Source organism: Chaetomium globosum, genomic scaffold (assembly GCF_000143365.1).
Source record: "Chaetomium globosum CBS 148.51 scaffold_6 genomic scaffold, whole genome shotgun sequence".
NCBI classification, from domain to species: Eukaryota; Fungi; Ascomycota; class Sordariomycetes; order Sordariales; family Chaetomiaceae; genus Chaetomium; species Chaetomium globosum.
In genome coordinates this window covers 1,887,558-1,907,580 of record NT_165981.1, presented here as the reverse complement: position 1 = coordinate 1,907,580, position 20,023 = coordinate 1,887,558, and the positions used below count along the sequence as shown (strand labels likewise).

Here is a 20,023-nt window from a genome sequence, read left to right as displayed (position 1 = left end):
TTCCTTCGAGCTGGTATTCATCGGGTCCGTCAGCCATGCTTTCATCTTCAGGCCATTCGCGCGACGGCAAGGGGGCATCAGCCTCCTGGGGTTCAGGAGACAGCGTACCCTGACGTTGAGCGGCATCAGCAGCCTCCTCATTGTCCGACAATGCGGCATCATCGAAGGCACCAGGCAGAACGCGCCGGCTGCGCCTGAACTCGAAAGTGTCGTCGGGATCAGAAGGGGAGGTCGAGTCCTTAACAATTGATGGGCTCGAGATTGCGCGGCGCGCCTGAACAGTCTCGATCTCGGTTTCGTCGTCTTCGTCATCATCGTCACCTAAACCGTAGGTTGTGAAATGCTCCACCGAGAACGTCCAAACACCGGTTTCCTTATCGTAGCTCTCAAAGGTCGTGTCGGGAATGGCGGTCTTGAGTCTCTCGATGTGACGCTCGAGGCGACGGCCGGTGGTCGCGAGACCACCACGAGGATACGAGTGCTCGAGAGAAATGACCGCAGGCACGTTCAGCCCCTTGCCGACTGGAGGCTTCTTTGCCGCGACAGGGTAAACGGTGGCAGAGCGGGGGACCAAGACGACAATGCCGTCGAATAGCTCATCGAGGTTGATGTTGCTTAGGTCAACGGGGGTTTTGAAGCTGACGCTGCCGACGTTCTCGCGGCCGACCGTAAAGTCGGGGACCCGCTGGCGCTGCACCCTGTTCATTGCACGAATTTCCTCAACGGTTGGCGACATCCAATAGCTGCCCGGTTCGATCGTGGAACCGAGCTTCTTTTCGGTCCGCACGGCCGCAGGTGACTCTTCCTCAGGGACAATGGCGAGTTCGTTGCCCTTGACCTGCTCCATCTCTGGGGCGGCAGTTGTGGGAGACGACTTGGCGCCATTCACGCCGTTGGTGCTAGGACGAGCGCTGGTGCTCGGCTTGGCTTGGCTCTGGTCATCAGTGCTGGGGCCGTTCTCTAGAGCGGCCGCCGGGCGGGTCTCCGGGGTGGTCTCAACTGTGCTCGTGTCGAAGCTGACGCGCTTTGCTAGCTTCCGTGACCCGTTGGCGTCTTCCGGGACCTGCTTTTCCTTGTTAGGCGAGGTGAACAAATCGCTCCGCATCTCCTTGTTGATAATCAACTTCTTGTGGTTGCCGGCGCCGCCGAGCAGACGCATGCTAGAGTTGGCAGAGAAAGCACCGGGCTGGAGAATGCTGTCCTCCACGTTAAAGCTTCGCCGCAGGTTACTAGCCGAGATGCTCTTGCTCAGGTTGCGGTTGATATTACCGGCAAGAAGGCTTTGTGAGAAGCCACCAGGGGTGCTGGAAACGCTCGACGGGCTGGCGGGAGAGCCATAGGCGCTGTATGAAAACCCATAGCCCCTCTTCTGCGGGGTGACAAGGCGCGAGGCGTTTGCCGGGCTGAGCTTGTACATAGGCAAAATCGACCTGCTCTTGACCTTGGATGTGCCAGAGAGGGGAGTGGCAAGGGGGCCGGGGTTTTGGATTTTGTCATCCGGCAGCCCAGAGAAGAGCGTCGCAGCTCCGTAAGCAGAGATGTCGTGAATACTCGCGTTGAAAGCCTGCTGAGGCGCTTGCTGACCCTGGGAAGCGCCGAGGAGCGAGCTGCCTAGCATTCCCTGCTGCGGCTGCTGCTGGTTGGTACTGGCGCCGAACATGCCGCCTTGCTGCTGCTGGGCGGGTTGATTGCCGAAAAGACCGCCTCCTGCCGGCGCTGAGTTGCCGAAGAGGGAGGGCTTGGCCTGTGTACTCTGGCCTAACCCGCCGAACAGGCCGCCTTGTGCAGGTTGTTGGGTTTGTGTATTGCCTCCAAGATTGCCGAAGAGACCGCCGCCGGTAGTACCTGTTTGGCCGGTCGTGCTACTGCCAAACAGGCCTCCACCGGTGCCTGCGGGCTTGTTGCCAAATAGGCCACCACCAGCTGCAGGCTGGGCCGTCGTGGCTCCGCCAAATCCAGACGTCGCCCCGGTGTTCGTACCGCCGAAGAGCCCGCCCGTCGTCCCAGTGGTTGTTGTCGAGCCGCCAAAGAGACCACCCGGCTTCGGTTGCTGCTGTTGCTGGTTACCAAACAGGCCACCTCCGGTGTTCTGAGTCTGCGCTCCAAACCCGGTGCCGCTACCGAAGCCTGTGCCGGCAGGTTGCTGCTGTTGCTGTTGCTGACCAAAAAGGCCGCCGCCAGTGGTGTTGGTTTGGGCTGTATTTCCAAACAAGCCGCCGCCACCGGTGTTGGTGGTAGTGGCGGTTTGCCCAAAGCCTGGTGTCGCGGTTGCTCCGCCGAATCCACTGCCGCCAGTGCCGGCGCCAGTGCCGAAGCTGAACCCCGTAGGCTTGGCTGCCGCTGTGTTGGTGTTTCCAAACAAACCCCCCCCCGTACTGCCCGTATTCGCTCCGAAGCCCGTGTTTGTCGTGGTGCCTCCACTCCCAAACGCGCCAGTGCCGCCTCCGCCAAAGATCCCACCAGTCTGTGCGGGTTGGGTGGTGGTGGTGTTTCCGAACATGCCTCCGGTTGCCGGTTTGCTGCCGAAAAGACCACCGCCGCCGGTGCCGAACCCGCCGGTCGTCGTGTTGTTGGTCGCACCGAAGCCGGTGGCTGCTGGTTGAGTGCTTCCGAACATGCCTGTTCCAGTGTTGGTTCCGAACCCAGTGCTGCCTGTGTTGCTACCGAAACCCGTCGTGCCGCCACCAAAGTTAGAACCGCCAAATGCCCCAGTACCGCCGGCACCACCTGTTTTTCTACCTTGGTTGTAGTCAGTCAACCTTAGTTCGTCAGCAGACCACTTCTTATACGCATCCATAAAGAGGAGGTTTTGGAAGGAGTTGCTTTGACTAGAGTTGTTTTGTTCTTTCTCTACTGTGGGAGAAAAGCCAACAATGGCCGTGCCAGGAGGGTCGCCAATGTTGGTCCCGATGCCGGGGTTGGTTGTGGCGCCGAAGCCTGTGGTGCCGGCTCCCGTGTTGCCAAAAAGGCCGCCGCCACCGGTGGTGCCACCGGTGCCGAAAGTCGATGTTCCCGCGCCAAAGCCAGTCGTCGCAGGCTTAGCACCAAAGAGGGACGTGGTGCTGCCGCCGCCAAAGGGTGTGGTGGTGGTAGTATTTGCGCCCCCAAAGCCGGTACCGAACCCCGTCCCGCCTGCTGTTGTTGTGGTAGCGCCACTGCCGAACAACCCCCCTCCCGCGCTAGTTGTGGCCGGTGTGCCAAAAGCTGGTTTGCTCCCGAAGCCGCCGCTACCGAAGCCGCCAGTGGTGCTCGCGCCAAACGCGCCGCCGGTGCCGCCGCCCCCAAACATGCCGGTGCCGGTGGTCCCTGTATTGGCTCCCGCACCAAAGCCAGGGGTCGCGGAAGAGGCGCCGAAGCCTAAAGTAGTTAGTTCGTCAATATCGCAGAGCAATTGTTCGGAGTCAAGATTCGTGATCGGGGAGGGCGGAAAGGAAGCGATGGAAATGGAGCGGTGACATACCTGAGTTTGTGCTTGTATTATTTGTCCCGAATCCACCAAAAGCGGAGGATTGAGTCTGATTATTCTGGCCGAAGCCAGTGCCGCTACCAAACCCAAATGACATGGTATGCGATGTCGAAGATGATGGGAATGGCGATGGGGATGGCGAGGATCTGGTGTCGCGATGTCGAGGATTTGTCGGGGATAGAAAAAAAGGCGCGAAGGCACTTCCGCCGATCGAGTCTGAAAACCCGAGTCGCAATTAAATGATTTTCGGAATTGGAAATGGGAAGCAAGATGTAAAGGTTGCCCAGGATTGATTGCTGCACTGATTGCGCAACAAGGGTGCTTGCGCTGGACAGCACCGCGTTCTTTCCCGTTAAAAAGATCGAGGGCGCGATGAGGCGAAGTTGGCAGTTCGAGAAAGTTGACTGCTCGCTCTGCCCTTGCCCAACCAGTCGGTCCAAGCTTCTTATTGATGGCCAATCAAATCACGCGACCCCAGAGCAGTGCGTGACCGCGAAAAAAACAGTGGCCGGGGCGTGAAGCTTCAGAGCACAGACCTAGGAGGCTCAACACAGCACAGGTTTTCACAGATTCACCAGCAGTTAGGTACTTTTGGGTTGGCTACCTAAAGAACATGGAAGGTGCGGTGGTGATTTCTCTCCTTGATGGGAACGAGGTATTTAACATATGAACAGCATTTCCGAACAGGACAACGCTGACATATCGAACCGTGACCCAAAGCGTCATGTGGTGTCGCAGTGGCTGCCTGAGGTTCAATTCAACGTTGTCATTGGCGTATCATCGTCGATGCTCGACAGCTGACTAAAATTCCAAGTCTGCCTTGCGACAAGGGCACAAATCAGATCCCTTTGCAAATGGCAAGCGCTGTGAACACATCAAACCTGAAAAATAAGGAGAGGAAAAGCTGCAAAGCAACGCGTTTAATTGGTCTTAAAGAGATGTTAGTCACACTTTTGGGGTATGTTGCCTGGAGCGATGACAAAATGCCCCTACCACACGAATCTGAGCCACGGGTATAAATCCCCCACCAGTGTTGATGGACTGTTCCTCGATGTTTCTCTCTTTCTAGCGAGTCATCCGAGGCTTGAGACGGATGTTTTAGTTGCTGGCTAGTCAGGAGTTGCCACCTACCTACAAAAATACCGGGTTTGACGGTGTTATGTTCCACAGAGCCCGATCAGACCAGTCTTGATCGGGAAACTTGAAGCACACTGGCATTCGAAGTTCCATCACTTGCTCTCACACAGAGATAAAAGGACCGGTAATTCAATAGTCAGAACCACAAGGTCGCGATACACAGTCAACGTGGCTCCAAGTTCACACCCGCCAAACTCAGTCGGTACCTATCTCGATCACTTGCACTCAAAAGGACTCGAAGGGGCCCGGAGTTTTGAATCGAGCTTCCCATTTTCCTCCCCTCCATGGGTCTATTTTCGACGGACCCAGCCTGCAAGTCCACAAAGTAACGATTCAGAAACTAGGTAACGTAGGTTGTAAAAAGTAAACGGTAGGAAGGGTTCTCAGGTCCAATCCACCAACACCAAAAAGGGGTCAAGAAGAAACATACAGCCTGCTTTCAGCAAGCCCCCAACACGCACATGCCCACACGCGCATGCACGACCTGCATCTATCCCATGCCCCGGCCAAGATTCTGCGCCGGCCTCAACTTCCTGGGCAGTTTACCGTCGTCGCCCACCGCCAACACTGTCTTTGTCCCCTCATCAATCTCCATCTACCACACCATCTCAGCCCTAGAACTGAATCAGATCTCCGCCCTGCTGGCCCTGCTGCCCTCCCCTGGCCGCGAATGGGTTGTTTGTCGACCCACCACCACCGCCACCCATGCCCATACCCATGCCGGCCGGGCCGGTAGCAGCCGGCATTTGTGGATGCTGCTGTTGCTGCTGGGGGTACGACACAGCTGGCATGCCGGTAAACTGCTGCTTCAGGAAGGGGTTGTTCCCCGTCGCCTCCGGGTTGATGCGGTTCAACCCGGCACCGGCGCTGTTGACAAACACGCCGGGAGCCGTGTGTTGCGCGGGGATGCGCAGGTTGCCCGTGTTGCCGAACGTGTCGAGGCCCTCGCCACCGGCCAGCAGTGCATTAAGCCGTGCCTCGTGCTCAGTGAGTTCCTTTTGTGGCTGCTGCAGCTGCTGTTGTTGTTGTGGTTGCTGCTGCTGCTGGAATTGCGGCTGGGGCTGTTGCATAGTGCTAAAGGGGGAAGAGGATTGCTGTTGTTGGGGCTGGAAGGTAGAAAGTGTCTTCTGCTCGGGGAGGCTACCGAGCGTGGTCATCGACGACTGGGATTTGTAGCCTGTTGATGGCCGTTGGGCAAAGGGGTTGTTCGAGCCAGTTGCGGTGGGCTTGAGCGATTGTGGGGTACTGTTCCCGGCCCAGGGGTTGTTGCTGCCGGGCTGGAGCCCAGGTTCTTGAGGTTGTGGCTGGAGGAACTGTTGCTGCTGCGGCTGTGGCTGCTGCTGTTGCTGTTGCTGCATGTAAGGGTTGTACCCGGTAGGTTGGGGTTGGAAGCTCTGCTGTTGCGGCATCTGAGGCATCTGCTGTTGCTGCTGACCAAAGGGGTCAAAAGCTGTCTGCTGCTGGGCAAATCCGTTGCTGTATCCGTTCGGGTACCCGGTCGCCTGCGGCTGGAACCCCGTATACGCGTTGTTCACGTATCCCGTAGGCTGGGGCTGCATCTGACTCTGGTCGATAGGGTTTGCGAAGAAATCGACGGCGCTCCCTTGCTGGTACCCCTGGTTGAAGCCGGTGAATTGCGGCTGGCTTGTCGACGCCGACGCGGGTTCGGGGTCAAACAGAGCATTTGCGTTAGTCTCCTCCAGCTCTCGCCGGCGCCTCTCCTCTTCCTCTTTGCTGAGTTTGATGGCCTTTGCAAGATCATCATCGTCATCGTCGACGTTTCGGCTCTCGCGCTTTCTCCTGTCTTCCTCCTCCTGGTGTTTGCTGGCCTCAATCGCCAAGCGGTACTCTGTGTCCTCTTCCTCATTAAACGGCCGGATCCGTTGGCGCGGGGGCTCCGGACGACTGCCTTGGTTATACTGGGGGGCGTACTCCTCCAGGCCATTAACACGGGACTTCCAGGTCTTCCTGTCGCTTCGCTCTGCCCGTAGTCGTTCCTCATCCAAGATCAAGGAGGTAAGCTCCTTGGCCGCAACGCGAACTGGATGAACAGGTTAGCCCCTCGCCTCCGACCCTTGACAATGAAAAACACCCACCATTCTGGCCAACGTCTCTGCCATCTTCATCAATGTATTGGAACTCGCGCAGGGTCTTGATAATGAAGATGTTTTGCTTGGCCCAGGTGACCACCAGCTCCGCCCCTTCGTGCAGGCAGTAGTCTGTGACCTTGAGCGCCTTTAAAACGTGCCGCCAGTTCTTGCCCTTATCATTGAGCCGCTTGTCGATCATATCCATGATTTCGTAGAACTCGGTTGATCTAGACGCCGAACGCGAACAGAGTCAGTGTCGTCGGCCTTGCGATGGGGCGCCACCCCGCACAACGCCCTCGTGCGTCCCACTTACGAGTTAAACGTCATCTGAGCGATCTCGCTCATCTGCGTCCCTGTTGGACCCCATGGATCATTGCTGGTCGCTACATTCCGGCGACGTCAGTACAAACCATCCCTCCGACTGCGAGATCGAGCCGCGGCACGGCGCAGCCGTCGTTGTGAAAGCTGACCCACCTTCGCGCACTTTGATTTGGACATTGGAGTAGCCCTTTGTGACATTTTTGACGCTTCGAATAACCTTCGACATCTTGGCGCCAGTAGGGGGACGAATAGGAACGTCGTGGTGGTTGTGATGTGTTGTGTTGCGTCTTGAAGGAGGGCGGACCGGTTATGTCGCAAGACCCAGATGAAGGTGTGTTGCGTGTCGGCGGCGGTCGGGGGCGGCTTGCCGTTTCGAGCTTGGCGGCCGTGACTTTGCTGTGTAGAAAGGCCGCGCGCCACTGAAGCTCGGGTTTCGCAGTTGGCGGGAGCGCAATGCGCCTTGTCAAAGGCCTCGGACAAAAGGCGCCAGGGGCAGAGCTGAGGATGGCGATGCGCAGGGTGTATGATGATGATGAATGTCGGAGGCTCCTTCTACTGCAGATTCGGTTTGAATGCGATGCAGGCTGGAAGTGGTCGGGACATGCGAGGCGAGAGGGGGGAAAGCTCGGCCGTCCCCAGAAATATCCTGGACCGCCGCGCAAGGGAACTTGCGTATTAAGTATTACGTGGATCGACACGGTCCGAATTACGGCTAGCAGATTTGGATCTTGTGTAGGTAATCTGGATGAGAAAGGAAAGGGGCAAAAGGCGATTGACGAGGGATGATTAGAGTTTTATTTCTCCGGTCTGGAATCGACCAAAACTATATTCATTATGTGCCTATCTTCTCGGGACCTCAGCTGAAAACTCAGCTCTGAGCATTGAATTGTTGAGAGGCCGCAGGCCAGGGGAGCGCGCTGATGATGACGATATTTCATACTGCGTAACCACGTAACCCCAGGCCGGTATCGCCAAGCCTTCCAGAAAGTGGCCACCGCAGCCCTAAGCCATTTTCGGGAGGCAACCCTCAGTGTACAGGGGCGACTCCGTGGAACAGAGCTTGCGCCCAGCCTGGCTGCGCTGGCACAGGGAATTGTGAGCGAAGCATGCAAAAGTGGAAGTGCCATGACGTAGATCTTCCACCCCATGGAAATTCAAATCTTTGGAAGCTCTGCACTTTGATCCAGAACACTGAGACATTCGTACAAAACCAACACCATGTATAAAAATCCAGAACTCAGGGCCAACAACGCCTTCTACCTGCCCAAGCCGTGCCTATCTGGAATACACTGAATACACTCGTATAAACAACACTCAATCCGGCACCGAACGACAAGAACCGCTGTTCAAGCAGTTAAGGTACATGCCACGGGGAAAAAGGAAAAGAAGCCCAAATGTCCTCCCGTCCCGAAAACGCAACGCCCCAGACCACCGAAGAACAACGCCGTGGTATCCCGCCTCCCAATAACTCGTTCCAAACCCGAACTCACACATCCACCTCGCCCTCAGCATCCTGCATCTCCACGTCCGTGTTCTCCTTTCCGGAGTCTTTCTCCTTTCCCTTCCCCTTTCCCTTCCCTTTCTGCGCCTGCCCACCGCCTTCTTCTAAGGTAGGCGATTGCACTTGCACCGAATCCGCGACGCCGTCACCTGTCCCCTTCTTGGACGCCGCTGCCACCACCGCCATCCTGGCGCGTTCAGCGAGCCACGCCGGCGGGAGACCTGGCCCACTAGCGGCGTTACCGTAATCGCTCTTTTTAGTTCCCTTCGGCCAACGGCCCGGTCCACGACCCGTGCCGCCCGGCTTCCGCTTGCTGTTGCTGGTGCTATTCCTGGGCCGCGACGACGTTGAACGGCGGGACGTGGTTGGGCGCCTGGGTTTCGGTCGGGGACCGCCGCTGCTGCCAGTCCGCACGGCCGGCGGTCGGGGAATAATTGAGCGAGTGCGGTCGGATCGGCGGCCGTTAATGGGCGGAACCACTTCGAACCGACTTGGAGGAACGTCTTTGTATTGGTCAATCCAGTTCGCCGCCGTGATTTTGACTGGCTCTGGATGAGCCTCGGTCTGCATTTTTTGTTCCGTAGAATTCCGGTCAGTGGCGACGCCGTCTGGGATGGTGCCGCCGTTGACACCGCTCCCTGTGTCCGTTTCCACTCGCTCAAGGGATTCAGTGGCCTCGGCCGGCTCGCTGGGCTCGGTCGATTGAAGGACAACGGGCTCGAGTGCAATCTTGGTTTCCTCGGCGGAGGTATCTGGCTGGTTGGGGGGGTCCGTCCCATTAACCAGCGGCTCCTCTGGCGGGACTGCCGGTTTCACCTCCTCTTCCTCTTCCCTTGGGGCGATGGCGTTCAAAGCCGGACCCAGCTCAAAGTTTGTCGCATTGCTTCTACCCATGACATACGGGGTCCATGTTAAGGCCTTTTCATTGAGCTGAACGTATTTCTTCGCCTCCCACTTCGCAACGTACTCCCGGTAATACTGCAAGTCCACCCGGAAGGCGTAAAGCTGCGTTTGCGGGTCCCGGACTAAGCACCTCAGCCCTTCCAAAGCTGAGATGACGTCGTCTGGCGTCAGCCCGGTGTCGTCTGAGATCTGCTTGATACCGAGGCCAATCTTCCCAGACTTCTCCTCGGAGAAACGCGCCAAGAGGTAGCGGCACATTATCAACCGCCAGTAATTCCTGTACGAAACCAAGCCCATGTCGGAGAGGGGCTTTTCCGGGGAGCCAGTCTTGTTCTCGACTCTGGTCAGGAGGTAGGAGAAGTCGATGAGAAGGTTGCCGTACCCTTTCCGTTGATGAATCGGGAGTGTAAGAATACAGGAAACGTTGTTTTGACTGCTAGCACGCTTCTCCTTTGAAAAGTATCCGACAAAGTGATAGCCCATGTCGTCGTACTCGCAGAGAACATAGAAGAGGAACGGCTCCACGTCGTAGTAGAGGGTCTTGGACCCGAGAAAAAGTTTCGCCAAGAGACACAGATTCTGGCAGTAGACCGGATTCTTGCGGCCGTCCACCTCAAAGACTGATACTGAGCCGTGCCGGTAGATTTCGTCTCCCGGGGGGTGCTTAGCTGGGCATTTGAGTTTATGGCGCCAAGCGACATAGTCCGAGTTCATGTACTTGAGGCAGAATTCGCAGATGTAGAGAACGCGATTCCTGCTATACTCTTCCGGGTAGGGTGCCGCATACCATGTGTCGATCTCCCAACCACCAAACTCGATGCACTCGATCTGGCTGGCAGGTCCTGATGCTTTCCTTGACTTCTTGGCGGGGGCTTCCACCTCGGCTTGCTTCTTGAGCAGCCGCTGTCGCCATTCCTCTTCCGCCTTTTGTTTGGCTTCGTCAAAGCGCCGGCGGTCATCATTTGTGGGCATTGTTTTCGACGTGTCGGCCTCAGCTTCCGTGAGGATTCCGCCATAAGGTTTACCTTTTAGCTCATCCGTTTCTTTGTCATAAAACGAGTAGAATGGTTGCGAATACGCGCTTGGTGTAAATGGTGTTGCAATTGCGGCCAGAGGCAGAGGCGCTGCACGCGTGGACTCGCTTCTTGAGGTTCGGCGCCGTGACCGGCCTGAGCGCTTCTTCGGCCCCTTTGGCGGCTGTGACAAAATCCGATGGAGCTCGGATGGATTTATCCGCAGATTCACCAAAATGACATTTGGTGTCCTCTCGGCGATAGATGCGGCCTGGTTCGGGATCTTCAGCCGCAGAGACCTCGAAACTGGCCTGGACGAGTCTTCCCGGCCTGTTGCTGTATCCTCGTTGCTTTGTTCATCGCCCGTGTTTCTACGCCGCCTGCGAAGGGCTATGATTCTTTCGTCGGGTTCGACCGAAGATGTTTTGCGTTTCCTAAGCACACGAGATCCATCCATGGGGTCTTCGTCGAGAACCAACTGGTTGAAGACAGAGTGAGAGTCAGGGTTGGTGGCCCCTTTCTGCGAGGGAAGCAAATCCCGCGCGACCTTTGGGGCGGTAGCGCGCTGAGCTGTGGAGGCACCAGCCCCATCCACCATCCCGTCCACGTCTGCGGGGGTATCTGAATCCGGGTCATTCGCACATCTGGGGCATCGCCAGGTGTCGGGTCCTGTTGTTGTGAGCAAAGGAGATGATGGAACCCTTAAGAAAGAAAACCTACCATCTTCGCTCTCAAGAGCATCATGCTCTCTTGCGCATTGTTGGTGGGCTGCATATGTTAGTCCTTCTAAACAAAGCGCTCGGGGGGGCAGGCAACTAACCGTTATCCCCACATTTGGTACAAGCAAGGAACACCTCAAACTCCTCGCCCGGGTCATGCTCCTCATCCTGTTTACAGAATATGCAATGACCAGCGGCGTTTTCAAACTCATCGTCTTCGGCGTCATCGTTATCGGCCCCTTCCCATTCCGCCTCCTCCTCCGATTCAGCATCACTGACGCTAGCCAAACTCGCCGAGTCATCGCCGCTGTCATCCTCGTCATCGGTTTCCCCGGGTCTAATCTTGACAGCGCCGACACCCTCGTCTTCGTCTTCTTCGCCGTCATCGCCGTCATCGCCGTCATGGTGGCCGTTTGTCATACTGATAGACCTCCGCTGTGGGCGGTGATTTCGGGTTACTAGCTCATCGTCCTCTTCACCCTCGGCATCCTCGTCGAAGGCATCGCCGTCTTCTTCTTCAGACTGACCACTGCCGCTGTGGTCATCGTCATGCTCCCCATGCCCATCGTCGTCTTCGTCATCGTACGCCTCTTTGTCGTCCTCTTCTTCCATATCCTCATCCCCGTCGCCATCTATGGACCCGGAGCCGACATCGATGTGACTTTGAGAAGCGACTGTATAGTCGTCGCCCATCTCCACGTCCCCATCGTCGTCACCCCCTTGCGCCAGCCCAGCTTCCCGCTCTGACTGCATGGCGCTTTGCTGCAGCTCCTCCTCCATCAGCCGCGCATCCGCCATCTTTGTATTTTTGTTTCCCAGCTCGGTATCTGGGATAGCGAGGCGCCGGCCACGACGTTTGGCGCGCCTCGTCAAGCGTCGCGGCAGCTGACGCCGCTCATAGCAAGTGGGTGCGAACACACGAGAAGAAGCGGCTCATGCCAAGAGCATAGCCTTTCGGAAAAAAATAAGTCGTGGTTTGGGAAGTCAGGCGGGCCGGGAAGGAGGTCTTGGGATCGCTCGGTGGTGTGTAGAGGACGAAAGGGGTGCGCGACGCGCCGATCACGGGCTGATATGATGTGGATTATCGATTTGAACGAAGTTTTGAGAGGAATGAAGGCAAAGACACGTAAATTCCCCAGTACTTTGGTGTTGGCCTCAATTAGAGGTATAAAATCGCCGGAAATGGTTTGTTTTGCGATGTTCGTTCGCCGTGTCGCAGTTGCCAGTCCGGTGAATGCGCTTGGTTGCAGCTGAGATGGAAGAAGATCTTAGTCATCACACATCATATGGAAATGATGCGTGTATCCAACATGTGCCCGTGCGTTCCTTAGCCTGGCGAGTCTCAACAGAGGAATGATCCACGTATGCCTGAGGCAGCTAATTTCAACCCAGCGGCTCGCCAATCTGGATGACATTCACGACGCTTGCAAGCAACAAGCTTCGGAGCTGCATTTCACTCAACTAGTGAACAAGGGCTTTGTGTACGCCACCAATTCCTCTCTCCCTTGGTATTTCAAAGCTAACACGACTGAATAGGCCGACAATACCGCTGCAATGATTCCCTTCGAGACGCTGCTTCCCTATGGGATCATCATCGCCGTAAGCCCCGCCGAGCTCCCGCACGAGTAGGCTCGGGTCGCTGACGGGTAATAGATGTTTGGCGTGACGGGCGCCGGGATGAACAAGATCAAGAACATGCAGAGCGGTGGCAAAAGACACAGATGGTCGCTTGATCAGTGGGATAAGGTAGGTCCATGTCATGGTGGAAGGAGTCGCTGGAAGAGTAAATTGCTAATTATTTGACAGCAAAGTACGATCAACTCCCCGCGGCTCAGACGAATACCCCACCGTGCAATATTCTGACAGCCGTTTTTAGTGATGGATCGCGACAGGAGGCTCACCGGATACTTGCGGGGGCAAACAGACAACCCCATAGCGCCGCCTGGGTTCGAGTTGAACAACCCCTGGAGGGTAAGTCATTTAGCGCAGCAATCCAGGCGATGTAGAAGCTCATACATCACAGGTCGAGAGGAGGATGTCATAAAACAACGAAGTCATCACACCCGCGGCAGACAAATGAGGGATTACTCAGGAGAAAGCCGAGTGCACCCATACATAGACACTACAGCCGTCAATTCCGTACCATTCACCAGCATCTCCTTGTACAGACCCCTATATTTGGATTTGAGCCCGGTTCTTATTCAAACCTTCGAGGAGAATGCACGCCTGGCAGATGTCCTGACTCGACATGTAGCCGCAGCGGCTGCAGTTACCACGGACCTGCCGAGGCGCACTCTTCGAGGTTCCGTTACCGCTCCTTATTGGAAGCTCCTTGTGTTTCTTAGCACCGTTGTTCTTGCTCTCGGACATGACCATCGCGACATCAACCTCAAGCCCTTCGTGCGCTTCGTTCTCCCTTAGCTGCTTGTCCATAGCAGCCATCTCGTTGCCTGATGTACGCCCCTTCTGTGAGCCGCATCCACCAATGTCGTCCTCTGCTGGTACCATAGGCGATGTTTTGTTCCCTTTGCAAGCGCAGGACGACGGCGACTCTCCCGGGACCAGCCTTGCCATGTCCTCGCCACTTCGAACAATGTCGAGAATGGCTGTCGGACGTACCCTCTCCAACTGCTTGATGAGACTCCTGGCGCTGCCACGGAACGCCTCGGGGCTGTATATGCACTCTGTGCTAAAATAGTCGAGCTTCTTATGATGGGCGTATAGCACGATTTCCTTTTCGTACGAGTACTTAAGGGGCTTGCTTCTCTTCACTTCGGACCGGTCGTCTCCTGTCACGATACTTGTGCTTCGTGAGAGACGCGCCAGGTCCCCTCGGAGCAGGTTCATGAGGACGGTCTCAGCGACATCGTCGGCGTTGTGGCCTGTCACGACGTGTTTAATTCCGAGCATCTTTGCGCCGCGATCAAGTGCCTGCCGGCGGAAGACGCCGCAATATGTGCAGTTGCCCTTCTTGCCGATCGTCTCGACAACTTGGTCCATGGTCCAGCCGTACAGCTCATCATATCCGACCACTGTGAGAGGCATATCGTATTGGACGGCATTTCGCTTAACCGTTTCTAGCGAGTCATCACGGTACCCCTTGATCCCTTCATCTATGCTCAAGAGAACAAGATCTAAACCATACTCGTGCCGCTCATTCAATGTCTTCAAGACTGAGGCCAGAACTGTCGAGTCCTTGCCGCCAGACGCTCCTATTGCCACCTTCTCTCCGGGTTGAAATAGCTGTGATGAGGTGATGGTGTGGTGAACTTCATCCTCGAAGATAGTGATAAAGCAGACCTTGCAGAGCTTAGCGTGGTTCTTGGGCCGTTTGATCAGCGCTCGCTCCGTTTTGCAGTTGACACAAAGTGCGGGCGCCATAACAGGGGATAGGAAAGGTAGTGAAAACGGCGGGTGATTTGATGGTGATATCCGGCTATTCTGAGGCGTTCTTGGTGTATCGTATCAAAAAAAGTTGGTTCTGAAATCCCACCTTTGACTCAAAGCTCAGGTGTCTCGAAACTGGCTGGCCTGGGCGAGTGGGGGTGTGAACAAGAAAGTTGCGCCCCACTCAACTCACACTCGTTCCGAGGATTCCCCGCCATGCCCTGTTGGTCCGAGCTTTCCGGAAATCCACAACCTCTTTTTCTTGTGTGCAGCACCACCAAAAATTTCCCTTGCCAGAATTCTTCTCGACAACCCGGTTTTGAGCATCGCCCAACGACAAAATGGTAAGCACCCGCTGACGATAACACCACACGCAAGGCATCTTACGATGCATACTTGCAACATGCTCTCAACGATCTTTCGAGATCCGCGAGTTACATGAATTTCCGCTTGCTGGTTGCAAAACCGCGGGTGATGAATGGCTTGAGCTGGCTCGTGATGCGCGGAAACGCCATCCAGCCTCTCTTTAGAGTTCAGAAGATCACAGTCAATGTAAAACATTTGCTGATGTCTTCTCCTCAATGATAGCCTCCTACGAAGTCTGGTAAGAAGGCCGCCCCGGCCCCTTTCCCTCAGGGAAAGGCGGGTTCCAAGAAGGCCCCCAAGGTGAGTTGCTTCCCAATAATAACCCCTCCCGACCCCCAATTGCATGTGCTGACATTCCTCTAGAACCCGCTTCTCGAGAAGCGGCCCCGGAACTTCGGTATCGGCCAGGCCATCCAGCCCAAGCGCAACCTGTCGCGCATGGTTAAGTGGCCCGAGTATGTCCGCCTCCAGCGCCAGAAGAAGATCCTCAACATGCGCCTGAAGGTGCCTCCTGCGATCGCCCAGTTCCAGCAGGTCCTCGACAAGAACACCGCCGCCCAGGCTTTCAAGCTCCTAAACAAGTACCGCCCTGAGACCAAGACGGACAAGAAGGAGCGTCTCCTCAAGGAGGCCACCGCCATCAAGGAGGGCAAGAAGAAGGAGGACGTCAGCAAGAAGCCCTACGTCGTCAAGTACGGCCTCAACCACGTTGTCGGCCTGATCGAGAACAAGAAGGCCTCGCTCGTCCTCATTCCCAACGATGTTGACCCCATTGAGCTCGTCATCTTCCTGCCCGCGCTCTGCCGCAAGATGGGCATCCCCTATGCCATCATCAAGGGCAAGGCCAGGCTCGGCACCGTCGTCCACAAGAAGGTAGGCTTATTGCGATCGTTTTATTTAAACAGGGCTAGTGTTAACGTCATCTGTAGACTGCTGCTGTTCTCGCCATCACCGAGGTTCGCTCCGAGGACAAGAACGAGCTCTCCAAGCTCGTCTCTGCCATCAAGGAGGGCTACGTCGAGAAGCACGAGGATGCTCGCAAGAAGTGGGGTGGTGGCATCATGGGCTACAAGGCCCAGAAGCGCATCGAGAAGCGCCAGAAGGCCATCGAGACCGCGGTCAAGGTTTAATGAAGCATTTCAATGGTCGGATGGGCGGTACTGCACTTACGAATGGCGTACGGGAATACCAAAACCAGATCAGGGTGAAATAAACTGCTTGCCTCGGCCACATATAACGGGCGTTGATACCAGGTTTTGTTTTTCTTTTCGGGTCGGGTCGGGACAGCTGAATGAATGCGATGGATACTCCCAGATGCACATCTTCAGAATCCCATGTGTTGTGACCAACTGTCTTCCGGATCTGGCTCTTAATCTCCGACCTCGATTGTGGCGGGAGCCTACCCCAGGTTTTGGGTTTGGTCCCCAATTCCTCCAGCATAACGCGGGGAAGCATTGGAGATTGCCGCTACCAGGCAAGACAGTTGGAGGTTGCATCAAAGGGCAAGCCGAGTTTAATCTTGACGATGCCCGGACATTATCATGCGACACAAGTGAAGGATCGACAGCACGGGTCTGCGGCACTTGATCCGAGGAGACGGATAAATTTTACCTAGGTATCTTAACGCTACCTATCACCTCCAACAAGATTGGCCCAAAGTTCATTCATCGTGTCGTTGCAATGCCGCCTCTTGACTGATTCATCACCTCCCGCCGATTGTGTCGAAAATCCACGATGCTCAGTTTTTGTAGCAATTCCCACCGACAAGTATGTCCAAGTAAGCAAACCGAAAGCGAGGGATGGCAAGCATTATCTGATCCGTGTCCAGCCGTTCCGATCACCCCGGAAGGCCCCCATGTTTTTTGCATGTCAGATCTGGTTCGAAAGTGAAGCGGACGTCTGCGTTTCATGCGGAGCTACGGACTTGAGACGAGGGGTATGCCCTCCCGTTTGGGTTTGACAACAGCCTGTCACACAGGCCTCCAAGAGACCCGAGTCCCAAACCCTCGGGGAAGGGATGGATATGTCTGGCCAAGGTCGCACATACGCGGGCATTGAAAATGTTTATGAGGACCGCAAGGCCGCTCTTTTCGGGTTGCCGATCTCAGTCTCTCTTTCCCATCTGAACTCGAGTAGTTCTGCCCCCTTGTCGGTACCACACACTGTCGCCGCTGGTCGCAACACCAACCCCCACGCAGTTTCCCCCGCGATCACGACTCCCTTGCTCAACAAACCCCGGCAGTCCCCGCTTTCCCCAGCTCCTGAGAGGCTTACGTGCTCGCTTCCCCCCATCTTTTAAGCTCATTAATCTTCCTTGGCACGTTGGGACGTGGGTGGTCACTCGATCCGGCCCATCCCGCGGCGCGCGCTGACACTTCTGAGACGAGAGTGGCTTGGTGTATAAGCCGTTTCGGGGAAGGACCGCATCCCCACGGGCAAACGTGCTTAGCAGCCCAGCCCAGTGCTCGGGTCCTACGAACGAGGCCGAAATCGCTTGTCTTGTTGTTTTAAAGACTGGGAGCTGTCCCGGGGTTCCCTCCCCTCACATTCCTATTTGGTTTCCTAGTTTTGCTCGACTCTCCTGTTGTTGGCGGTGAGATAGGGATACCCAAACGACATGGCGCACGGTAAGTTTTCATTGCAATCATCGCAAAAAGAAACACCTTGTTGACTGACGACACCCCCCCGAAGCAGAAGATAGTTTCCTCTATGCCTTGAGCTCGAATAACGCCTGGGCGGGCTACAAAGCGCACCAGAACCCCAACTTCTTCCCCAAGCTCGCAAGCGGGCAATCCCCCCAGATCCGTAAGCTCTTTCCTTCTCCCTCCCTACCTACCTTTCCAACTTTCCAACTCTCCAACTCCCCAACTCTACCAACCCCAAAACAAACCCACACTAACCCCCCCACCACCCAGTCTGGCTCGGCTGCTCCGACTCTCGCTGCCCGGAAACCACCATCCTAGGCCTACAGCCGGGCGACGTGTTCGTGCACCGCAACATCGCTAATATCGTATCCGCGACGGACATCAACACGTCGGCGGTGATCGAGTTCGCCGTCGCCCACCTGCGCGTCGCCCACATCGTGCTGTGCGGCCACTCGGGCTGCGGCGGCGCCATCGCCGCCCTCGGGGGCGCCCGTCTGGGCGGCGTCCTGGATACGTGGCTGACGCCGCTGCGCGCCGTGCACCGCGCCCATGCGGAGGAGCTGGACGCGATCAAGGATGAGAAGGCCAGGGCGGTGAGGGTGGCCGAGTTGAATGTGCAGGCGGGGGTGGAGGTGTTGATGGCGAATGGGGTGGTGCAGGATGCGGTGCGCGAGAGGGGGCTCGAGGTGCATGGGTGTTTGTTTGATATTGGGAGTGGGAGGGTGAGGGATTTGGGGGTGGGAACTAATAAGGGGGGCGTCAGGGCCGGTGGGAGTGGGGAGGAGGTTAGGGGACGGCATGCGCAGTTGGTGTTTAGGGGCGGGAATGCATCGATGGCGGTGCGGTGAGCTCCGAGCTTTTTTTTTTTTTTTGTCTGGCTGGGTGGTTGCTAGTGAACTTTGCGTCTTGGGTGGCTGGGTGGTATGGTTTGTTCGTCCGGATGACTGCTGGAATGTCAGTCTTTTTATGTCAATGTGACGATGGTTGATCGGAATATCTTAAACATGACATTTTTCAACAAATGGAACTGTCGCTCCATATCCAATCTTCTATGAAAAGTGCCACGGCAGTGTATCATTCAAACAACATGGAGTGCAACCCAACCTCGCTGTACTCTTCGGGAATGATAAAGGCTGGGGTTTCCGTAATCCACCAGTTAGTTCTGTTTCCATCAATTTCGTGTCTTGAGGATATCTTTAAGGGCGACATTCCCCCTTATTTTACCAAAGAAGTTCTGCTAATATTAGGAAGAACGTGGAGGCAACACATTCTTACTCTCCGTTAAATCATTCATGTTCAGCCCCGAGCACACCAAGCGGACACAGGCGGCGGCATCGTTCGATGGGAGATGATGGTAGCCACTAGCAACGGCTCAACAACAGCCCACCATGCGATTTACATGGGAGATTGGCAGTATCCAGACCCTGATTGAGCATCAGAAGATAGCAAATTCACCGATAAACTGCCGGCTCCCTCACTGTCGTCGATTGCTGGCAAACTCAGTGAGAGCGGATAGCTAGGATGGCTCTGGATGTGGTATCGCGATCTAGTCGGGGTTGTGGTTATCTTGACAAGTTCAATGGAGGAGCCATCATCCGCCCTCGGGTAGGTACGATGTCCGAATCACCCCGCTGTCCCCGGCCAGCAACGGCCTTGGCATGGTGATCCCGCCCACCCGGCTCCGAACCCGGAGGCGGCCCCTCCAGTTGGACCTCGGGTCTCGCCCGGACTTAGGTATAACACATTGCATCTGCTTTACATAGTATTAATTTCATCTGAAAGGTCACAGACAGCATCCCCTTTATTTTAGCAGTAACCGCAACAATGACGCTCACAGTCCTCACCGACGACCAGATCCGGTCCCTCCTCGAGAACCTCACCGTCGACGAGTTGGATGGCTTCCAGAACGCTCTTATCTCGGCCCTGCACGAGCACTCGGCCGGCGCAGAGAGCGAGTCTGCTATCCACCAGCCTGAGCGCGTCTCCATCCACAGCCCCGCAACCGGCTGCACCACCTTGTTTATGCCGTCCGCCAATTCCACCGGCAACGCCGTCAAAGGTACCCCCCCTTCTACCCCATCCCTCTTCCCCCCAAATATCATCACTAACCCCCCCTCCCAAACCCACAGCGAAAACAAAGACCGCCACCCGAAAAACAAGAGAAGGAACCACCAAGACAAAAATATGCCATTAAAACCACGACATGATCACCAGGGGGAGCGGCGCACTGCGATCGCCAAACAGAGAGAGATAGGAGTACTTTACGTGCCCGCCGCCCAGCGCGCTTCGGACAGGGCAGAGCCCGGCTGAGCGTTGTGAGGCGTCTGAGCTGGCTCGCTGGTCCGTCCTGGTCACGGTTGAGTGACAGACAGCAGGGCCCAACAGCGATTTGTGTTTCGTTGCTGACTGGATCCGGGCGTAAAGGTGGAAGGAGGTGTTTTTTTTGTTTGCTAGGAAGGTCGATGTGACGGCTGA

At 56.1% G+C, this 20,023-nt stretch overlaps 6 protein-coding genes across 6 annotated transcripts in view; 2 read left to right on the top strand and 4 right to left on the bottom strand.

Annotated features, from left to right (window-relative positions):
* The window catches only part of CHGG_08949 (uncharacterized protein), a gene marked incomplete at both ends in the record, with an annotated part of 5,729 nt that extends 2,166 nt beyond the window's left edge, over positions 1-3,563 (bottom strand). The window contains 2 exons of the mRNA XM_001226875.1: positions 109-3,357; positions 3,461-3,563. Of these exons, the coding sequence (XP_001226876.1) occupies positions 109-3,357; positions 3,461-3,563 (3,352 nt within the window). The remainder of the gene's footprint in view (positions 1-108; positions 3,358-3,460) is intronic.
* A 1,654-nt stretch (positions 3,564-5,217) lies between these two features.
* On the bottom strand, positions 5,218-7,240 carry CHGG_08948 (uncharacterized protein; the record flags this gene model as incomplete). Its single annotated transcript, XM_001226874.1, has 4 exons — positions 5,218-6,644; positions 6,700-6,920; positions 7,007-7,046; positions 7,168-7,240. The coding sequence occupies 4 exons, from the start codon at positions 7,238-7,240 to the stop codon at positions 5,218-5,220; spliced, it is 1,761 nt and encodes a 586-aa protein (XP_001226875.1).
* A 1,260-nt stretch (positions 7,241-8,500) lies between these two features.
* Positions 8,501-11,948, bottom strand: CHGG_08947 (uncharacterized protein; the record flags this gene model as incomplete). The annotated part of the gene is made up of 2 exons (XM_001226873.1): positions 8,501-11,100; positions 11,252-11,948. 2 exons carry the CDS (start codon positions 11,946-11,948, stop codon positions 8,501-8,503), a joined length of 3,297 nt encoding a protein of 1,098 aa, XP_001226874.1.
* A 1,374-nt stretch (positions 11,949-13,322) lies between these two features.
* Positions 13,323-14,531, bottom strand: CHGG_08946 (uncharacterized protein; the record flags this gene model as incomplete). The annotated part of the gene is made up of 1 exon (XM_001226872.1): positions 13,323-14,531. The coding sequence occupies one exon, from the start codon at positions 14,529-14,531 to the stop codon at positions 13,323-13,325; it is 1,209 nt and encodes a 402-aa protein (XP_001226873.1).
* A 347-nt stretch (positions 14,532-14,878) lies between these two features.
* CHGG_08945 (60S ribosomal protein L8) lies at positions 14,879-16,033 on the top strand (the record flags this gene model as incomplete). The annotated part of the gene is made up of 4 exons (XM_001226871.1): positions 14,879-14,881; positions 15,126-15,203; positions 15,267-15,776; positions 15,833-16,033. The coding sequence occupies 4 exons, from the start codon at positions 14,879-14,881 to the stop codon at positions 16,031-16,033; spliced, it is 792 nt and encodes a 263-aa protein (XP_001226872.1).
* A 1,487-nt stretch (positions 16,034-17,520) lies between these two features.
* Positions 17,521-18,396, top strand: CHGG_08944 (uncharacterized protein; the record flags this gene model as incomplete). The annotated part of the gene is made up of 3 exons (XM_001226870.1): positions 17,521-17,530; positions 17,598-17,708; positions 17,819-18,396. The coding sequence occupies 3 exons, from the start codon at positions 17,521-17,523 to the stop codon at positions 18,394-18,396; spliced, it is 699 nt and encodes a 232-aa protein (XP_001226871.1).
* Positions 18,397-20,023: the final 1,627 nt, after the last annotated feature.